We start from the raw sequence: 19,613 nt of genomic DNA on the forward strand, positions 1-19,613 counted from the left end.
CACCTGCTACAACCTAAAGTTTGTATTTCCCAGTTAACTTCTTGGTGCAGCTGGGCGAGGGACAGAATTTCACTTCTGGGAGGGGAGACACGGCCATTCTAATGAGTAATCCCAACAGATGGCCCAGAGCCTGAGAAGAGGCTGGAGACGGGCTCTGTAAGGAGCTACAGTAGCCTTATGAGGCAACTCAGACAGGAGAGGAGGCTGTTGTGCAGGTGTCAGTGAGGGGGCTTGGTTTGGTTAAAAAGGATGTCAACTGAAAATTCTCTAGCTCTGAATTTATTTAAAGGTTTATGAATTTAGGTATTTAAGAAGGGCCTTAAGAGTAACAAATAGTACCACTCTCTAGGGAGGAAAATGAACTCCCCCATATAAGGAAACATATCAAGTACAAAAGTCACACTTCTATACACAAGGGATCAGGTAGGGAGGGGAGAGCTGAAATAACCTAAGATTTTAAGGCAAATGAAAATTTCACCACAAGTTAATGCTAAATACGTCACCTAATTGAAGTTGTTTTTTTTTTTTTTAAATACATACCCACTTTGTCCTTTCAGATGATGTGCGCCATTTGAAGGTAAGTCAGAGAAAACAAATATAATATCCCAGGCAACAATTCCTAACCTTAATTTTGTGTGCCTGGCTCAAAGAAATATACAAAAAAATCAGGGCAGTTGAATCCGTAACCTAGACAGTGCCAATTTCTAGGCAGAGAATTTCAGGAGTTCAAAGAGGCACTGATAGAACATTTCCAACTAGGTTATCAAAGGTTCCCAGCACTTGTATGAACATTCATATAAAATATCTACATTTTACATTAGGAATACAATTCATATCACACACACAAAACAAAAATATGTATTCTTTTGATAGCAGGCAGACATAGCCATAGTTAAGCCTACAGTACCTGAGATCCAATTGTATGGGTTATGGAGATGGGGGCAATTATAAATTGCCAGATATTTGATACAGGAAAAAACTTCATTGACTGCCTTCATCCCTATATCGGTGATGATACCAGGATTTTCTACCACATCAGCCAAACCATACTTTACCAGATCTGCGTTCGCCATTCTGCCTAGAAAGAGAAATCAATTCCAAAAAAAAAAAAAAAACAACTCTTAAATGTCATGGAATGTTGCCGATTCTTTATCTTAACATCCAGTATATCACTCTCTATGATTGTTCTGTGTCATCGATCCATCATCAGGTTCAAGTCTGAATACAATTTTAGGGTTAGGTATTCGGTGTAAATACCATTTACTTGCAAAATAAAAACTTACATTAATATTAAAAGTCAAGGGATAGCTAACAGAAACAAATTATTTTCAATTGTTTAGAAGAGGAAAAAAGCAAAAATTCTTAAAGCAAAACTGAAGGATATATTGTATTGGTTCACACGGTGAAGTCTTAGCTTTAGCTTAGAAAAATAAGATCTTAAATATGTAACTCTTTCACAGTGTCAGGATCATGTTTTTGGAGTCAGGTGTGGCCATGTGTAGAAGAGAGTAAACTGGGAATTCAGGGTCATTCTTAAAACCCACGGTACTGGTTAGTAAAGATGTGCCCATCCCCAGAAAATGGGACTTCTAACTCAAATAATTCCCATTAAATTAGCACTCCCTCTGCCAATGGCCTTTAGTGCTCCCCATCTTGTAGGCACGCACAGGGATGGGGGTGGGGGTGGGTATCAGTAAAAGACAATCCTCCGTTCTCGTCTGTGGCACTGGAAATCACACCTTAATTCCTTGCCTCCTGTCCTCATTTTTCCCAGCTTCCTGCCTTTAATCTCCAGGATGGTCCACTTGACTACAAGCAATCTGAAGGAAAAGGGACTGCATCTAGTTAGTTAACAGTCACATTTTCAATGACCAACAGAGTGCTGGGGAGACAGGAACTCAATAAACGTCTCTCATAGTCCTCACTACCACCTGCCACCAAGTACGAAGAAAACACTGTTGCTCTGGTGAAGATGCCCCACACATCACAGGGATTTACATCTTTAGCTCGGAGCATGTTTAAAACAACTATTTACTCCAAACTCTTCCAATTTTATTCTCCACATAGTTCACAGTCTCTCTCTTATAGTCCCCGTTTTTTGTATTTACTGGCATTTCTTGGAGATTCTACCTTAATCTAATCCATCCTTTACAATTCGGCTGGGCAATTTTCTTTAGTCTGCTGTAAACACATTTTTCTTATCCTTTGGACTTGAACTTTTCTAATGATTGGGTAAATCTTGAACTGACCCTGTTCCCTGTCTGCATAAATGTTGTAACCTGACATAATAAATCCATCATCGTACATTCATTCCTTTGAGACCATCACCCTCTTCCAGCTCTTGGGGTCTCCTGATTATCACGCTCCCTCAAGAACTCTGATGACATCACCCAGAACTCATCTTTGTTTCTTTTGCAGGTCTCAATTCCATCTCTCTCCCTCTCACCAAAGCCCCAGCACTAAAGACAACACTACTCTGGTTTTTAATAAGTTTTACATTCCTATCACCTTTGAATAAAACTCTGCTATCATAAATCTATGAAAGCAAAAAACTCTTAGTGTTCATCTTCGGAACACTTTTCTTCTACTCGTAACACACAGCTTCTGCTTTTCAGCACATCCATTTCCCCAATGTGGCACTGTCATTTTTACCATAAATGTATCGGGCACAAAGGTGATGTTTCTATTGATATTTTGCCAAGTCTTTGTAACAAAACAGTGACAGAAGTTTTACTAGAGGTGATGCCACCCCCACCGTCCTGGAGAGGTGCTTCAAGATCTAAATTACTGAGAAGAATGAGATTAAGTGACAAAGTATGAGCAGTGACCACGCGTTCTTCCCTGGATGCTCTGTCAGAGGCACCTAGCACCTACAGTGATACAGACAATCCTGGGCTGTCTTTGGAGGATTAGAGGCAAATACATATATGGAGAAATGGATGAACTACAGCAAACACGAAAACAAGAATTGATTATGAAAAGGTCAAGACAAAGAGATTTCAATGTAAAAGACACTATGAAACATGCTGAAAAGCACAGGGAGCAGTAGTCAAAAGGTAAAGTGTTTTTCTATTGAATTTGTGTTTCAGGGAAAGAGACACTGTAGGGAAATAGCTGGTTATAAAGATAACTCTCAAAAGACAATCTTTCAGTGGGCCTAAATGTGGCCATCTTGAAAATACAAAATTTGTTAAGTTTTGAGCTTTGGGGAAGACGAAAAAATAAAATTATAGAAGGAACACCAATTACCAAGCTAAAAATTTTGCTGGGTTACACATAAGCTACTGTAGAAACAACATAGAGAATGTAAGCAACCTCATTCAAAACCAGAAAAGCCTGGTATCAGATACACTAATTTTATATGAAATGACTATACTAGTTTAGCATTTTAAAGCTATGTTGGTGAAAAGCCCATCTTTTTCAAAGTTACACAGATTAAATATAATTCCCATTAAATTGGCAAGAAGATAATAATTTGATTTCTTAATCCTTCGCATGTAATAACGAGCACTGCAACAAAGAAAAAGTAAACAAAACAATATTCAGACATCTATTAAAAATGAAAAAGGACAACAGTCACGTTTGACCTAGACTGTCCTGACCAGAGGAATTAAGCCTCATATTCTTCTACAATGCAAACTAGATCCTAAGAAAAAGTGCCATCTGGTATGACAGTGAGTTTAAGAAAGACCTGTTAGAAATTACACGGGGAAGAAACAATTCTTGCAAAAATAAAAACATGCTGACGGTGGAAATGCTCTTGCATGTCTGATTAATGTCATATGTGGGGAAAAAAGCTTGAATAATGAATTGACATGCATTCAAACCCAAAGGAATGAGTTCCCAATTGTAAATACATTCCAGAAAATGCTGTCAACAAGCCTTCCAACAGCAATCATCATCAAATGAATACTGACCATTATGTGCTCACACTATCTGGGAAATCCAGAACCCCCAGCGGGCTTATTATGGAAATGAAGAGCATGGACAGGGAATGGGACCTCATCTGAGAGGACCATCAAAAGCTTCAAGAAGTGTGGCAGATCAAATTCAACAAATGGAACCAAGGATGACATTCTGTGAAAAAAATGAAGCAGAATGGGAAAGAAACTTGGGCAGTAAAATGGAGACAATATCAAATGTAGGTAAGGATTTTTTTTTTTTTTTGTATACTGTTAATCATTATATTTTCTTTAATATGCTAAGTCAGAGGCAATATGGGAAAAAAAAAATCACTGACACTTCAAGATTAAATTAAAAGTTCCTTTTTCATGAAGGCAGAGCCCCTAAAATCTTAAGCTGTCTTATATCCAAGAAAATATGGCACATCTCAATTCAAGTTTCAGTTTGTCAAGTAAGTTCCCTACAGCAATTCTAGGGAATAAAATGGTTGATTAAGTCTTACTCTGCAGCAAAAACTCATCTACATATCCCAGATGAAGTGTTTCAAACTGGGGGAACTCCAGCTCTGCCATCTTTAGGGCAGAAAAGACGCCATCTTTGGTTAGGGAAGGCTGGATCCGAACTTCATGTAACCTATGAGAAAAAAATATCAGAGTAAAATAAAAACCATCAGCATCAAAGGTTCTTCCTAGCATAAGGCTCTGAAAGAAGTTCATCGTACCGAAATGTCACATGCAAACAACTCTCCTCTCCTCTATTAAAAAACATTAGAGATGTTTCCTTTAAAGGAGCATTTTGCAAAGTGTGGGCACAAGTTACATTAACAATGAGTTACACAGTAAGAACTGTATATCCTTTCTAGTGCTTGCTTAAACCTGATTAAGTCAAAGTCAGAATCTGCATCTGATGCTGATTATTCAACATCTTTTTTTATGCTGTTAAAAGTGCCATTTTAACAAAGATTATAGCTCTATATTGGGTAACAATACCTACTTACTTAAACTTAGAAACAGTTTTATTTATATGCTTAATATTCTTTTGATGGAAAGAGTTTTGTTTTTAAATTGAAAAAAATGGTTAACTCAATTTAAATACAATATAAAAGGAGAGGCAGACTTCTGATCTGTAGGAAACAGTAAATGTGGCATAAACTGATATAAAGATATGTTAAAAATATAAAGATGTTAAAGGTCAGGACTCTTAAAAAGCTGACTTAAAATACTGATTTCTGAATAGCAAATACTATCACCAACTAAAATAATTCCAAAAATCAGAGAAGGTTCAAAGAATGGTTCCCAAGAGAGCTGCAGTGTATCAGTGCTGATTTCTGTTGGGACTTCAGAATGTTGACTGCTTTTCTCTCATGAGACCACACCCCTGCAGAGCTTGCTGGGTCTGGAGGGCAGCTCAGCTGGTCATCAGTTATAAGACTACCACTACTAAGTGATGCCCTAATACTATTTAAACAACTCCTTTATATTTTACATCTGGATGAGACATAATCAAACTTCATACACACATTCCCCCAATTTTTGTAAAACAGGAAAAACATAACTCTAAGACAAAAGACAACATGAAGAGGAAACATACCTCCGAGCAGCAGTGATAATGAGGTAACCAAGATCTACTTCAAGAGCATTTTTGCATGCTCCCAAAACAATTGTGTGCAAATTTCTAAAACCACCTAGTTAAGGGAGAAAAGGAACAAAAACAGTAAGAATTTCCTTTGACTACAGCATGTTCAGTATTTATATGCATTTTAGATGACAATTATCTGGTTAAAAGTAAATCTAAGTTTGTTTTTTCATTCAAATTAATATCTCAAGATGAATTATGACTACTAGTCATTTCCTAAAAAGAGATGAAAACAGATACTGTCATTCTAAAGAGGCATTCTGATCGTGTCGGAAAATTACTCCAAATTATTGAGGCTTTTAAGAAAGGATTTTCAGAAAGCTAGACATTCATAAGGGAACTGTAAAGAAGGGATCCTGACATTTTCTAGCCAAAGTTTGAACCTCCAATATATCATATGGAACAAGACCACCACTCCTTTAACCTCAACTGTTTTTTTATGTTTTTGGAATTTGCTCTGTAAATACAGAGCAAAAACAGTACGTGAATTATTAACGTATACAGCTCAATGAATTTTCAAAAGATTGACTTTAAACTTTTATGAATAGAATCACACAGTATGTACTTTTGTGTCTGGCTTCTTTTGCTAAAATTCTTGTTTAGGAGATTCATCCAGATTGTTGCATACAGTGGTAGTTTATTCATTTTCATCACTGTGTAATATTCCTTTGCACAAATATGTCACATTTGAATCATCCATGCTGTTGCTGATAGGCATTTGGGTGTTTCCATTTGGAAGCTATTATGAACAGTGCTACTATGAACAATTTGGGGCATCATCTTCTGGTGAAGAGATATGTGCATTTCTGTTGGGTTTAAAGCCAGGAAGGCAACTGCTGATATGCATATAGTCAACTTTAGTAGATACTACTAAACAATATTTTGTTGCTCTACATCCTGGCCAACACTATTGTCTCTTTCCTATTAGTCATGCTTAGGCATAAACATTTTAGTGCTTGTGTATCGCACTGCGGTTTTATTTTGTATTCCCCTAGTGATTAATGATGTTTATCATTTTTTCATGTTTATGGGCCATTTAGTTACCACCTTTTGTGAAGTCTTTTCTATTCAGGTTGTATCCCTATTTTTCCTATCAGCTTGTCTGCCTTTTTCTCATTAATTTCAGAAGTACTTCATATACTCTAGATACAAGTCCTTCATCTGATACCTGTATTGCAAATAGATTCTCCCACTCTGAAGCTTGGCCTTTCACTCTTAATCATACCTTTTGATGAATGGAAAAAAATGTTTTATATAGTAGAGTTTATCAATTTTTTTCTTTATGGTAAGTGCTTTTTGGTATCCTGTTTGATAAATCTTTGCCTACCCAAGGTCAAAAAGACATTCTCCTACCTTTTTTTATGAACGTTTTGTTTTTCACATTCGGATCTATGATTCATCTATCTGGAATTAACAACTTTTGTGTGAGGCATACTGACTCCTTAAGTAAAATATAAGGCAGAGTCATTCTTAAACACTTTATTAGGGGAGAAAAGTCTGGTTTTTCTTTCAGGACAATTATACAAATTCTTAGCTTTTGGCATCTCTCTCCAGGTCTTCTCTCTAATGAATGGTTCCACTGTGGTCTTCTTATCCCTTCTCTGACTTTTTCCTGTTTGCTACAGCCATGCAATAAAAATAATGCTGCTGATCTTGAGGAAGCTTGCTCCATCCCCTTCATACAATGTAATAAAGTATACTTCCACCATACTTGACTGAAAAAATGCCTAAAAATGTACTGCTTACTCATATTCTAATAGTATTAATAACATCAATTTTTACCAATAGTACTTAATGATATTTTGAATATACAAAGTTAGATTTTTGTTCTCAACAGTTAATTATCTACTTTGCTAAATTTTGTGGTATTTGTGTTGTAATGAGGAGATGTGGAGCGCATTCTGTTATATATCATTATTTAAAATGTAACTAAAGGACCTAGAGAGTAAAATATATTTTCCTTTTAAAAGCCATCCTCTGAGATGGATCTAATATCCAAGTGATAAGCATGAAAGCATCTGATATACCTTAAAGTATGAGACAAATGTTAGACGTTATCATTACTAATGCCTGAGTTCTTTTGTAGGCCTAAGATGTCCAAGTCAAAAAACATCTCTTTTTACCAACAGACTACTAGAAATCCCTGTTAATATTTCTCAGGAAAATTCCAAATATAATAGCTGTACGATTAACTAAGTAATAAGGATTAACAAGCCAGAAAACATGCTTTATCACTCTATTTTGAGGTTTAGCATTGCATAAAAAGAAAATGAATATTAGTCCATGCTCCTGGTTACTTATTCTCCATCGGATGCACCAGACAGAAAGGGCAATTACTAACAAGCATTTTCTTTTAAAAAGACTCACAAGAGAAGCTAAATAAAAGCATAATAATTTTTTAAATTGGTTTAAAAAGTATTCAGTAACTAAAGAAAAACGAATACCTGATCTCCAACTGTCTTCAACTACGTGTTGGATAAGACCTCCAAGGAAAGGAACTCGAACCATTTCCAAATGTTCCAAGTTTCGGGCAGAGGCTAAGCCTGTTACTAAAGGGACATACTTCAAGGAGTTTGTGGGCCCTAGGGGGGGAAAAATACTTCAGTGGAACAATGTAAATTGACTTAAAGATGAATTTTCAAACCAGCAGCTGAAATAACTTATAAATTCTATGTGTGAAACTGACAGCCAAGTAGTTAATTCTCTATAATTTATACTTATTAGAAATGAAAGTATTAGCCTGTTAACCATGTATTTATTCAGCATAAGGATTTTTCAGTAACACTGGAGAAATACTTAGTATTTGTCATAAATCCCCCAAAGTTTCAATAGTTTTGAGCTCAAAATAACTAAGGGGAGAAAGCCAAGGGGAAGATGGGATCCTTCACTCAAGTAAATAGCTGGTCATAAATACCCATCTGTGACCAGTGTTATATGAGGTATTATGGAAGATCACAAAACATAGTCCTATCTATCACAGAACTTACAAATGACATGGAAATAAAACTGAATAATTCTAAGAATACAAAGGCGTGACATATCAACTATAAAAACAAGATCCGTTGTACTACATAAAAAAGAAAAGAGTAAAAGAGAAGAGGAAGGAAGTGTATAGCTCAGGACAAGGGAACAATACACAGTGTAAAGACAGACACTGAGGTGAAGGCTGGTAGGGTTGCAGAGGGGACGCTGAATAGGCAAGCCTGACAATAAAAGAAGGTACATCTTGGTAAAGAATCAGAAATAAAAATATCAAGAGGGGCCCCAGCTTTTAAGAACTTTAAAGCAGAATAGTTCCCACCTGACAATCTAAGGCAACAGAGACACTGAAGGTTTCTGAACAGAAAAGCAGTTCCATAAAAGCAGCGCTTTCTGCTTTACGAGATTACGTCATGCTATGTAATCAGAAATCAGAGATCTGTTCTAACAATCCTACAGAAAGTAAAAAGTGAGGGGTGCCTGGGTGGCTCAGTTGGTTAAGCATCTGCCTTCGGCTCAGGTCATGATCTCAGGGTCCTGGGATCAAGTCCCGCACTGGTTTCCCTGCTCAGTGGGGAGCCTGCTTCTCCCTCTCCTGCTCCCCCTGCCTGTGCTCTCTCTCTCACAAATAAGTAAATAAAATCTTTAAAAAAAATTTAAAAAAGAAAAAAAAGAAAGAAATTAAGTGCCTGTAAAAAATATGTAGAGACTGTGATGCCCCCCTCTCCCCCGCCAAGGGTAAAACACAAATCATGTGTCTATTGACTTTAAAACAAAAAGAGCATTTATTTTCACAAGGTGAATAATTTACCAAACATAAATAATAATAACATAATGTAATTCGATTTACAAATGTAGCTATGGAGTTTGCTTTAGGATATTTTTAGATATTTTAGAACTGTGCCATTACCTGCACAGTTCCTCATGACGAAAGTTCGTAAACTGATGCAAAGAAAGTCTTTGAACGGCTGTGGTTTAGTGAGTCTTACCCACTTCATATAAAGGTGCCTTAGCATCGGGATACAAGGAATTTCAGGAACATTCACCCCTAAAAACATATACCAAAAAAACAAAAATCACAAAAACACTCTGTATTCTGCATAAAAGTGCAACAGTCTACTTTTCAAGTTGACAATTTATCCTTCATGGATATTTTCACCACAACGAATTGCCTAATCAAAGTCCATCAAGTTTGGCTTAGTTAAAACAGGCTTGTAACGAACAATTTAAGCAAACCATGAACACTCTACTTTGTTATTTCTTTAGAAAAGGCATATGGAGATGGGATTTTAAAAGTATTCCCACTTTTTATACACATGAATCTTTCTCGTAACTCTACAACTCTTCCAGGATACATACATACACCAGTAGACGTAAAATGAAAACAGGTTACTGAAAACAAAATTATGTGGAAGGAATACACAAAAGTACTATTTGACTATCAATGTCCACTGTCCCACCAGTGAAAAAACTAAAACACAGGCAGGCTAGTTGGCTTCAAATATCATAATATCCAAAAACAGAGATTAAAGCTGTTTCTACAAATGAATGAACCTTAAGGATTTGTAAATGTGTGGGAGAAACCAGTCTGTATGACTCTGAGAAAGTGAGAAACCCATCAGTCATTTATTTTAATATTTCAAATTGATAAAGGTATTTTATCCTTCAGATCCATAAATGACTTAACACTAGGAATCATACCTGCAGAGGACCCTGTCTGGGAGAAAGGGGATGGAAAGTGGAAGGAAAAGCCGGGAGACACAGAAGAAGAAAGAAGATAGGTAACTTGTAAGTTCTGAAGGAAAGAAAGCAGATCAAAGACCTTGTCCAACAGTTAAAAACCAGAGCCTCACAAAAAGCCGAGGAAGTGACACAAATCTCTGAGAGAAATCCTAAGGACCCAGTGTGATGGCATTTAACACACAGCAGCTGGCAAAACCAGTTTAATACCAACTTCACTGGTAGAAGTCCTGCTAGCAAAGGCAACTAGAGAAAGTGAAACTAGCAGAGTACCTGAATGACTGGTTTTTTAGAAGCTAAATTCTGCAGGATGCTCCTACTATAAGGATTACTCCTTAACCTGCCCCTTCCCAAAAAGCAGGTACCTTTAGACTTAAACTACGCATATACCCTGTATGGCAGCAGATGGGAAGTAAAATCGAGGATGAGACCAACGGAAGAAAGGCAGAGGCAATGAGGTATAGACTAAGACTCAAGATGCAGAACTCACAAATGTACACTTAGTATCTACCATGATGGTGGTAATTCTGATTAGCAAACTCAGTAGCAAGAGTGAGAGAGAGATCCACCAGACAACATAGCTCTATCGTATGCCCAATCCACATTTTGCCTCAAATCCATTCTATAAACAAAGGACACAATTGCTATCTTCCCAGCACGTGCACTAATTTACTATACACATTTATAACACCATCACAGTGTTAAACTATTCAATTAATCAAATGAATGCATGCATTTCAATCAAATTTACCTACTTATATCTGCAATGAACAATGACAGGAATCATGGGAAATACACTGACTTTACAGAGCTTACATTATTATAAACTTCAGATATTACAGTATCTTTATTGTCTAAAAATGCAGTCTCAAACTAGATATCCAAAGGCCTAATCACAATCATTCCTTGATCATGTAAATAAAAGGGGGCTAGAGTGCATTCCTCTTCTGCCATAATTGTGCACATAAACCCTAGTTAAGACCCACTCCTTACCACTCCTGCTGCACTCCCTGCACCACCTGACCCAGTTTCAGAAATTTCTAGTTCTTAAGACCATCACCAATGCCGAGAATAATGCTTAGAACAGAGCAGATACTCAATAGGTGTATTTTAAATAAAGTATTTAATAAATATTAAAAGTCAGACTACAGTAACAGAAGTCCTCCCGATACCCTTTCAATAATGTTAAGCCAGAGGCGGCAAATTAAATTTGAGAAAATATATACCCTTATTATTTACTTAGATAGAAATTATTGGCTTAGACTATTTGGATGGAGAATGTACACTATAATCACTGCAAATAAGGTGCCTCTGGAAAAAGAGCACCCCATTTCCCATTTCTCAGAGAACAAGAAAAGTAGCAGATTTTTCTCATTGGCTCCAAGTTGAACAAAGGGAAACGTTCTGGTTGGAGAAGATACAAGCTCCAAGTAAACTAAGAGCTATCTGGCTTTTTTATTCCTCAATGTTCTAGAGATGAGCTGTGTAATAAAGTTGCCACTATTGCATGTGGCTGTTTGATAAATGAATATGAGATAAAAATTCAGTTCCTCTGTTTCACTAGCCCCGGAGGGAACCATATGGGAGAGTACAAACTCATAACATTTCCATCACCACAGAAAGCTGCATTGGAGACCTCTCCTCTGAAGGGCTGAACTAGGACCAAAAGGGCAGAGAACAAGGGCAGGATTCTTGCTCACTGAAACAAAACAAAACAAAACAAAACAAAACAAAACAAAAAAACCACAACCTAACAACTTTCAGAACTACTCAAATGGTCTTCAAAAAGGGAACAGACTGGTTGTGAAGCAGTATTTCTCTAACCCTCCAGCCCCCATCTAGGACTCCTTAATGGGAAATCTAAATTCGTATACACGTCTCACAAGCATTTCTTTGGCCATCATCAATCAAGAAAGCTATTTCTCAAATTCTCATTATTCCTTTTCAGTGAATATTCAGTTATATGATGTTTCGAGGAGACACAGGTGACCCAAGAAACATGTACTTACCAACTAAATGTAAAGTCTGAATTTTGGCTCCTATAGGAATTTTCAGTTTATTTTCAGGAGGAATTGGAAATGCTCCGTTACGATTACGAAATTTCCCCAAAATATGAACATGAGGCATGTATGTCCAAATAGATTCTACCAATTCCAAATGAGAAGTTTCCACACCCTAGAAAATAATGCCAAGCATAAGAAAAGGCTATTTATTTAGCATCCAAAGCTTCTATTTCTGTATCATAAGATGCTAAGTACGCAATGGAACTTAAAAGTTTGTTATGGATGAAATCTGCACGTGAGTGAGCATATTCTTTCATTCTTTGATTTATTATTTCATCAATCAGTTGGTATCAAATGTTCAACCAATTACACTCACCACTAAATTTGGGCATGCCTGCAAAGCTTCCAGAACGCCTGGAATGCTAAAAGCCTCATGGCCCCGTACCCTTCGCCTCTCAAGGTATCTAGGATGAAGGCCATAAAGCTGTTCGACATCTGGCATCTTCTTCAATAGTGTTAGAAAACTGGAATCTGTGAAGCCTGAGAAATTCAGAAGCATTTAGAGGCAAGTTAATCTTTGTATTCATGAACATTTATTAGGCACTTGTCATTTCTGTCAAAAGTTACCAACAACAAAAGGTTTCCTTTTTAAAGTTTCTTAAGACTAACACTATAGCTGAACAAACGGTTAAACAGAAAATATATTCCTTTAGTAATAAAGGAAATGTTTCAGAAACCCCACTTATCCTGAATTAATATTTTACAGAGCTGAGGCTTTTAATTTATGATTGTCTTTTTGTTGCTGCTGCTTTTAAGGCACACAAATCTTCGACTAGGGACAACACACATTTAACCTGGATAATTTGCACCCATTACTGGATTGGTGGGTGAGGAGGGACCACCTACCTGATCAGCACTACTCTCCACCCCTCCCAAGGTGCTCTCTGGTCCAGAGAACCTCTAAGGCTCTGCTCTAGAGCACACAACTAAAAAAGGAGGAAGATATGATCCTCACCTTCACGAAGCTCACAGTTCTAACCTAAATCCCATCTCAAACTAAGTTCTCTTGGTCTATCCATTTCCTGATAACTACTCTATCCTGTGTTTAACTACCACTCCCTGGACATTTCAGAGAGTTAATTCTTCTGAAAAAGACAGATCAAGTTAGCTAAGAGAACATAAGTGAACCAAACTGAAAGGATGCTGAGCTGACAGAAAGCTATTTATCTGGGAGGCCAACTGTGTTCCATCCACCAGATGGGAAGAGAGAGGCAGGTTACTTTCACAGCAGGGGTTTTGATGAGGTAAGGAGGGAGACAAGTTTCATTAGGTTGATACTTTATTTAATCTGGGGTATTTTGTCTTTAATGGAGGCTGTCAGAAATCCAACTGTCTGCTCACTAATGACAAGCAAAAATATTAACTCTCAAGAATGTAAATGGAGCCCCAAATCACTAAGTCTTACATACTAAAGTTTTCAAAAGTTGTTCTATTTGAACAGGGCTGGTCCAGATGACTGTGGTAACTTTAGAATCACAAAACTGAAAAGTAAGAAGAGACCTCAAAGATTACTTGGTCTGATTATACTAATAGTTCTTATTATCATCGTGTAGAATAACCTTCACTAACTGAGCCATTCAATGTGCTAACAATTCTACGTTTTTTCATCTATTCTCCCAACCCAGTGAAAAAGGTAATCACCCCACTTAGGAATGTAAAAATGAACCTGAAAGAATTTAAAAGCTACCGTGTGAAAGAGCCAGAGTTCAAAACCAAGTCTGACCACTGCCAATGTCCATCCTCTTTTGTCATACACTCTCATCAAAAAATGGGTATAGTTCCAGCTTGTTCATTGAGATTATATGAGAACCCAAAGATATCACATATGTAAACCATAAAGTACTACATAAAAACCGTAGTTATCATTATTATATAGAGAATCAGGGCCTAAACTCCAGGTTTAAACTATTGCCAGAGGGGCATTAGTGAGCAGGGTTAATGAGATCTTATTCTAGGCTACAGACTGTTTGCTTCGACCCTCTTTTATTGCAGGGATGGGAAGCCTTGGGCTCACAGGTATTTATCACAGTCTGAAAGAAAGCAGCAATACGCAGACAGATTCTTCTCTAATTTGATAAGGGGCAGAGATGTTAAGGCTCAGGCTACATCACATGGGAGCTCTGCTATCCTGCCTCTTTATACAGTGCATTAATCCCATTGCTGGAATTCCTGCTGGTCTAACCTCTGTTAAAGCACATCTAATCTAAGGACTGATAGTCATTTTCACATTTCCCTCATTTTTTTCCCCCCTTTCCTGCTATAAATGATTACTCTCTGGAATAAAAGGAGTCCTTTTCCCTCAGGACGGTTTCTTTGAAGTATTTGAAGACAACTGTGGTTTGCCTCCCACCAAGCTAAGTTCTAGCCTCAGGTCTTTGCAATGTTCTTCACAAAAAGCTATATATACTGATAACTAACTGGCCAACTGAAGAGTTACTAGTTGACTGATGACCTTTCGAAAGGATATGGCACACCAAACTGTAAAATATTTCAGTACCGCAGACAGTCTATCCTGTTCCACTTCACTTGTCAAGGTTCCCCCATCCCACCCTCATCACATTTTCAAAATATCAGGATCTGGATAATGCTGATAAGATGTCGTTAAACAAGACATTCAAAATTGCTACACAATAGTAACTAAAAGTCATTAGTTAATAGATTGGTGTTAACTGAAAAGAAGCCTTGATTGGCCCTTCATTTTAATTCCTCCCTTTCAGGTGTGCTCTGCTTAACTAAATGTATCAACTTTCTTTTCTGGTCTCTACGTGAGGTCCATTTGTGTGGTTAGGCTACTAAGTCCGAATTCTTCACCCAGAAGACCAATGCCCTATTTGAGAATCTCTAAGACCTTGTATAGGCCTTCCAAAAGTGCTAAAGAAATGAAAGCTCCAGAAGTGCAATTTCGGTGGCCTGCTAGAGCAGCTTTACACAAATTGATTAATATCTGTTTAACTAGAGGCTGCCGTTAAGGGGTACAGGGAAGCTATGAAAACCTGCGTCATAGAACAAAGGACACTTTGTCTAATATAAGAGACATACATTGATTTCTCCGATGGTACATTTGTGGAACAGGCTGATGTAGTTCCTTAAGGAAATAAACCAGTAAAGCCTCCGGCAAAACATTTTTCAACGCAAATGAACCGAAGTAATTTAGGTAAAATTCACCAAAAGGTGACTTAGATTGCCTATCTTAAGACAAGTAATGTTTGATGGGAATATTATGAGGTTCCAGTAGGATTCCAGGGTACCTTACAGGCTAGATCTACTTACCACTTGGCATGTATTCCCACCACCGCCCTGCACAGAGATCCACAACCCTCACCACTCTCAGATACAGGGTCACTGCTTCTTTTAGCTTCCTGGAGAGACATTCCATACACATGATATCCTGCAGAGGGAGGTACCTTTGTGAGAGAAAGAAACTCATATTTATCAAGTGGGTAAGTACTTCCTCTCACCAACAGGTTACTTTTTGTCCTTCTTCCATTCTCCTACCCCTTGAATGAAATAAGACCTTAGGAATATTCACAGGGTTTTAAGATTAACATGCACATAAAGCTTTTCACTAAAAACAGATGAGTCAGCAAATACTCAAGCATCCAAATAAAGTACTGAGCTCCCTCCATAGGGTGTTTGCTAAAACCTGCCTTTCTCCTTTTAAGTTTTTACAAACGAAGAAAATCTCAAGAAAAAAAAAAGGAAGAAAAAGATCTGAGTGAATTTCAAGGCCTGATGATAAGGGAACATGAGAAAGAGAATCAGTTTAAACATGGCCAATATAATTTTATAGCTTTTACAGAAATCATTTCCTGTAGTAGCTAAAAAAATTCCTCTCTGCTCCCTCAACACACCCAGAAACTCTATTTTCTCTATGTATACTAAAGTTTATAGTATACAATTTCTTTCCTAGATCTTTTTACTTTTTAGGTCATACACAAGTACTGCATAAGCATTAAGTGAGAACACCTCGTCTCAACTACAATTTCCTCTTTTACAACTCCCTGTTATCTCTTCCTTCCTGAAACTTTTCAACTAACCTGCGCTTTTGTTGTTTCCAATAAAAGCAATATATATTTTGAAATATCAGAAAATCTCATCTCTCTCTCTCTTCCTGAACACTCCTCCATACACAATTACATTAAAAAAAAAAAAAAAAAAGGTAAAAACTACCCTTTACTGAGGTTGTATTGTATCACAGACACTGTAATGTAGTCACTATTTCACAACATGATGAAGTAGGCTGTACTTCATTTGCCCTCCCCCAATCCTTTTTCTTTCTCTGCTAGGCTGTGTTCCCTACCCTTCCAGCTGTCAGTTGATTTTGGCCAACACATACCAGGGGCAAAGGCTTTCTGCTATTCCTAGTCTCCTAGCTGAATTCTTTAGCACTCCTTATTGGCTCCGTTAACCCTATCTAAGCCTCTCTAAATAGTCCCTTCATTAAATGATCTTCAAATTCCAGCCAAGTGTATGTACCTTGTTTCCTGCTAGAACGCTCACTGATATAGCAGGTACTATTTTACAAGTGGCGAAATCTGCTCAAAAAAGTTAACCTGCAAAAAGTAAACAGCTAGGAAAGAGGAAGGAAGAGCAAGGATGTCAACACAGTTGGGTCTGACTCTAATTCCTAAAAATTAAGCTAATTCTAAAAGAAGAGTCCAAGTATGCCTGCTGAGCATTTCTCTGCTCCATTTTTTTTCTACCTCTGGACACGCTCTCTTCCCCTTCAAACTATTTAAAGAGAATAAAATAAAATGTAATTTTCTTCAAAAAAAAAAAAAGCATATTGCTAACTTAATTTACAGTCTTCATAACTCAGATATAAATAGGATAATTTTCAGAAATTATATGACTACACATTTTATAAACAATGAAAAATAGTGAACTTGCTTTCTGAATCAACTTACACACTAAAGTATTTTTTCCTCAAATTACTGATTGTTATCCAAAGTATATGCCTGAGTAAATATTATACTCCCTTTAATTACAAATAGATCAGTAATTGCATGAAGATGATCTTACATCATATTTGCCCTCAGAAAAAGAAATGTATTTTTTCTTCAAAGATGCATAATCGAAGAGTTGGAGGCATTTCAAATAGATTTTTAAAAAGATGTCACACTAGATTCCACTCCTTCCACTTGAATATTCTGTTTGAACTGGAAAATGTTATCGTATCCACTCTCAATTTAAAATATGGTTCAATTTGTTTACAATATGCCCACCCATTATTCAACAAATACCTAACACACATCCCTAGAAACAATTTTACCTATGCTTTCTTCCAGGATTTTAACAGCTTTATTGTTTAATTCATTGATGCATTCAGAATTTGGTATCAGATATGATAACAACATGCTTTTATTACTCTCTCCAAATGATTCCTGGGTTATGACATCATCACTGAATAATCCACTCAGCTTTACCTCACTGATGTGAATACCAAGTTTATCATAAACCAGATCTCAACATATATTTGAGTCCCCATATGGAGCCTACATATGCAAACTGTCTGTTTTACCCAACTGTCTGCTTAATTTCTCCAGTACCAAATCTTCAATGGTTGTATATTTTAGAATATATTTGAACACCTGGTAGGGTTAGACTCTTTTTCTGAAAAAACTTTCTGAAAAATGTTCAGACATTCTTCTGCCAAATGAACTTCAGTATCATTTTGTTTTGTTAAAAAAATTCTGTTATTTTGGGTTTCCTATTCCCAGACAGAACTGAACTGTGACAAAACTACACTGTGTTACACAACAACAAACTGTAGAAGATAAAGACTTATCCAAGTTTATGTTAGAAAAGAAAAATAAAGTGCCCATGGTTCCCTAAAGTAGCTTTGCTGTCTCTATTTTAAAATTTCTTGGGACGCCTGGGTGGCTCAGTCTGTTAAGCATCTGCCTTCAGCTCAGGTCATGATATCAGGGTCCTGGGATCGAGTCCTACACTGGGCTCCCTGCTCAACGGGGAGTCTGCTTCTCCCTCTCCCTCTGCCCCTCCCCTTGCTTGTGCTCTCTCTAATAAATAAATAAAATATTTAAAAATAAAATAACATTTATCTGCAAATATTCAGTAATTTTTAAAAATTCAAAACCCTTGGGGTGCCTGGGTGGCTCAGTCGTTAAGCGTCTGCCTTCAGCTCAGGTCACGATCCCAGGGTCCTGGGATTGAGCCCCACATCAGGCTCCCTGCCAGGGAGCCGACTTCTCTCTCCCCCACTCCCTCCGCTTGTGTTCCCTCTCTTGCTGTGTCTCTATCAAATAAATAAATAAAATCTTAAAAAAAAAAAATTCAAAACACTTTTAAGAACTTCATAAATAGTAATTTCCCCTAGGTAAATAAAATAGTGGAAAATCCAAATGCTTGGAAAAGTTCATTGGAACTGTGTAAGAGAAAAACTGGAAACAATCTAGATGTCAGACTACAAGGGAAAAGTTAATTATTGTGTCATAGTCCAGTGACTAAAATGCTCATTATGAAGACCATGTAGCAATATGAAAAAGGGCAGAGCGGGATCAGAACCACTAACGCTCAACAAGCATTTATGCTATCCAGTGTATTGAGTGCTTTAAAAGCATTATCTCACTGAATCTTTATAACAACATCTTTATTGATCCCTGGACCAAGGCAAGTAAGTGAAAAGACTCATGATTCAAACTCAGGTCTCCAACTCCAGAGACAAAGTGTGTTAGGGTTGTTTATTTGAATGGATAATGACTGAATGAAGAAAGCAGGGGAAACTGGAAGTGACAGGTTTTTGTTGTTTTTTGTTTTGGTTTCTTTGACTGTTGTTTATAATGTAGTGTGGACAAAAATATAATTTAAAAAAGGATTTTGAAAAAAGCTTTACCACAAAACAACTTTAATGTGTGCATGCATAAAGTAATGATGGATATTATTTCACAAAACTATGATTTCAATCACTCACATACATGTACATATAAAGAAAATGTTTCTCACTGTGGGTTGTAGTCAAAGTCAGAAACACTGCCTTATATTGTACACACATGGTGCCGTAATAAGAAAAGTCAACAAATCAGTTGCTAAGAATTCTGAGAAGCCTGAAATGTTAACGTAGTCTAGAGAATGGATATCCAGCAGAACTTAGTGCAACGAAAGTGGTGTTCCCTATCTTCACTGTCTGAGCTGTCCTACACGGTAGCCACAAGACATACAGGCTAGTGTAACTGAGGAACTGGACTGATTTTTCATTTCCTTTCATTTCAATTTAAATGCCATAGGTAGCTAGTAACTACCATACTAGAAAGCGCAGCTCTAGAATTTGCTTCT

At 37.0% G+C, this 19,613-nt stretch overlaps 1 protein-coding gene across 11 annotated transcripts in view; it reads right to left on the reverse strand.

Annotated features, from left to right (window-relative positions):
• Positions 1-19,613, reverse strand: part of FBXO38 (F-box protein 38) — a 54,426-nt gene that overhangs the window by 26,138 nt on the left and 8,675 nt on the right. For 10 of the 11 annotated variants that reach the window (XM_045903368.3, XM_045903341.3, XM_064596696.1 and 7 more), the window contains 8 exons: positions 15,591-15,724; positions 12,637-12,800; positions 12,267-12,432; positions 9,428-9,565; positions 7,983-8,120; positions 5,494-5,587; positions 4,406-4,536; positions 908-1,078 (listed from right to left, as the gene is read on the reverse strand). In XM_045903368.3, coding sequence (XP_045759324.1) covers positions 908-1,078; positions 4,406-4,536; positions 5,494-5,587; positions 7,983-8,120; positions 9,428-9,565; positions 12,267-12,432; positions 12,637-12,800; positions 15,591-15,724 — 1,136 coding nt within the window. The remainder of the gene's footprint in view (positions 1-907; positions 1,079-4,405; positions 4,537-5,493; positions 5,588-7,982; positions 8,121-9,427; positions 9,566-12,266; positions 12,433-12,636; positions 12,801-15,590; positions 15,725-19,613) is intronic. The other variant, XM_064596695.1, reaches the window with a different exon arrangement.

This window comes from Mirounga angustirostris, unplaced genomic scaffold, assembly GCF_029215605.1.
Source record: "Mirounga angustirostris isolate CCGP_5_RB_7025 unplaced genomic scaffold, mMirAng1.0.hap1 SCAF_7, whole genome shotgun sequence".
NCBI lineage: Eukaryota > Metazoa > Chordata > Mammalia > Carnivora > Phocidae > Mirounga > Mirounga angustirostris.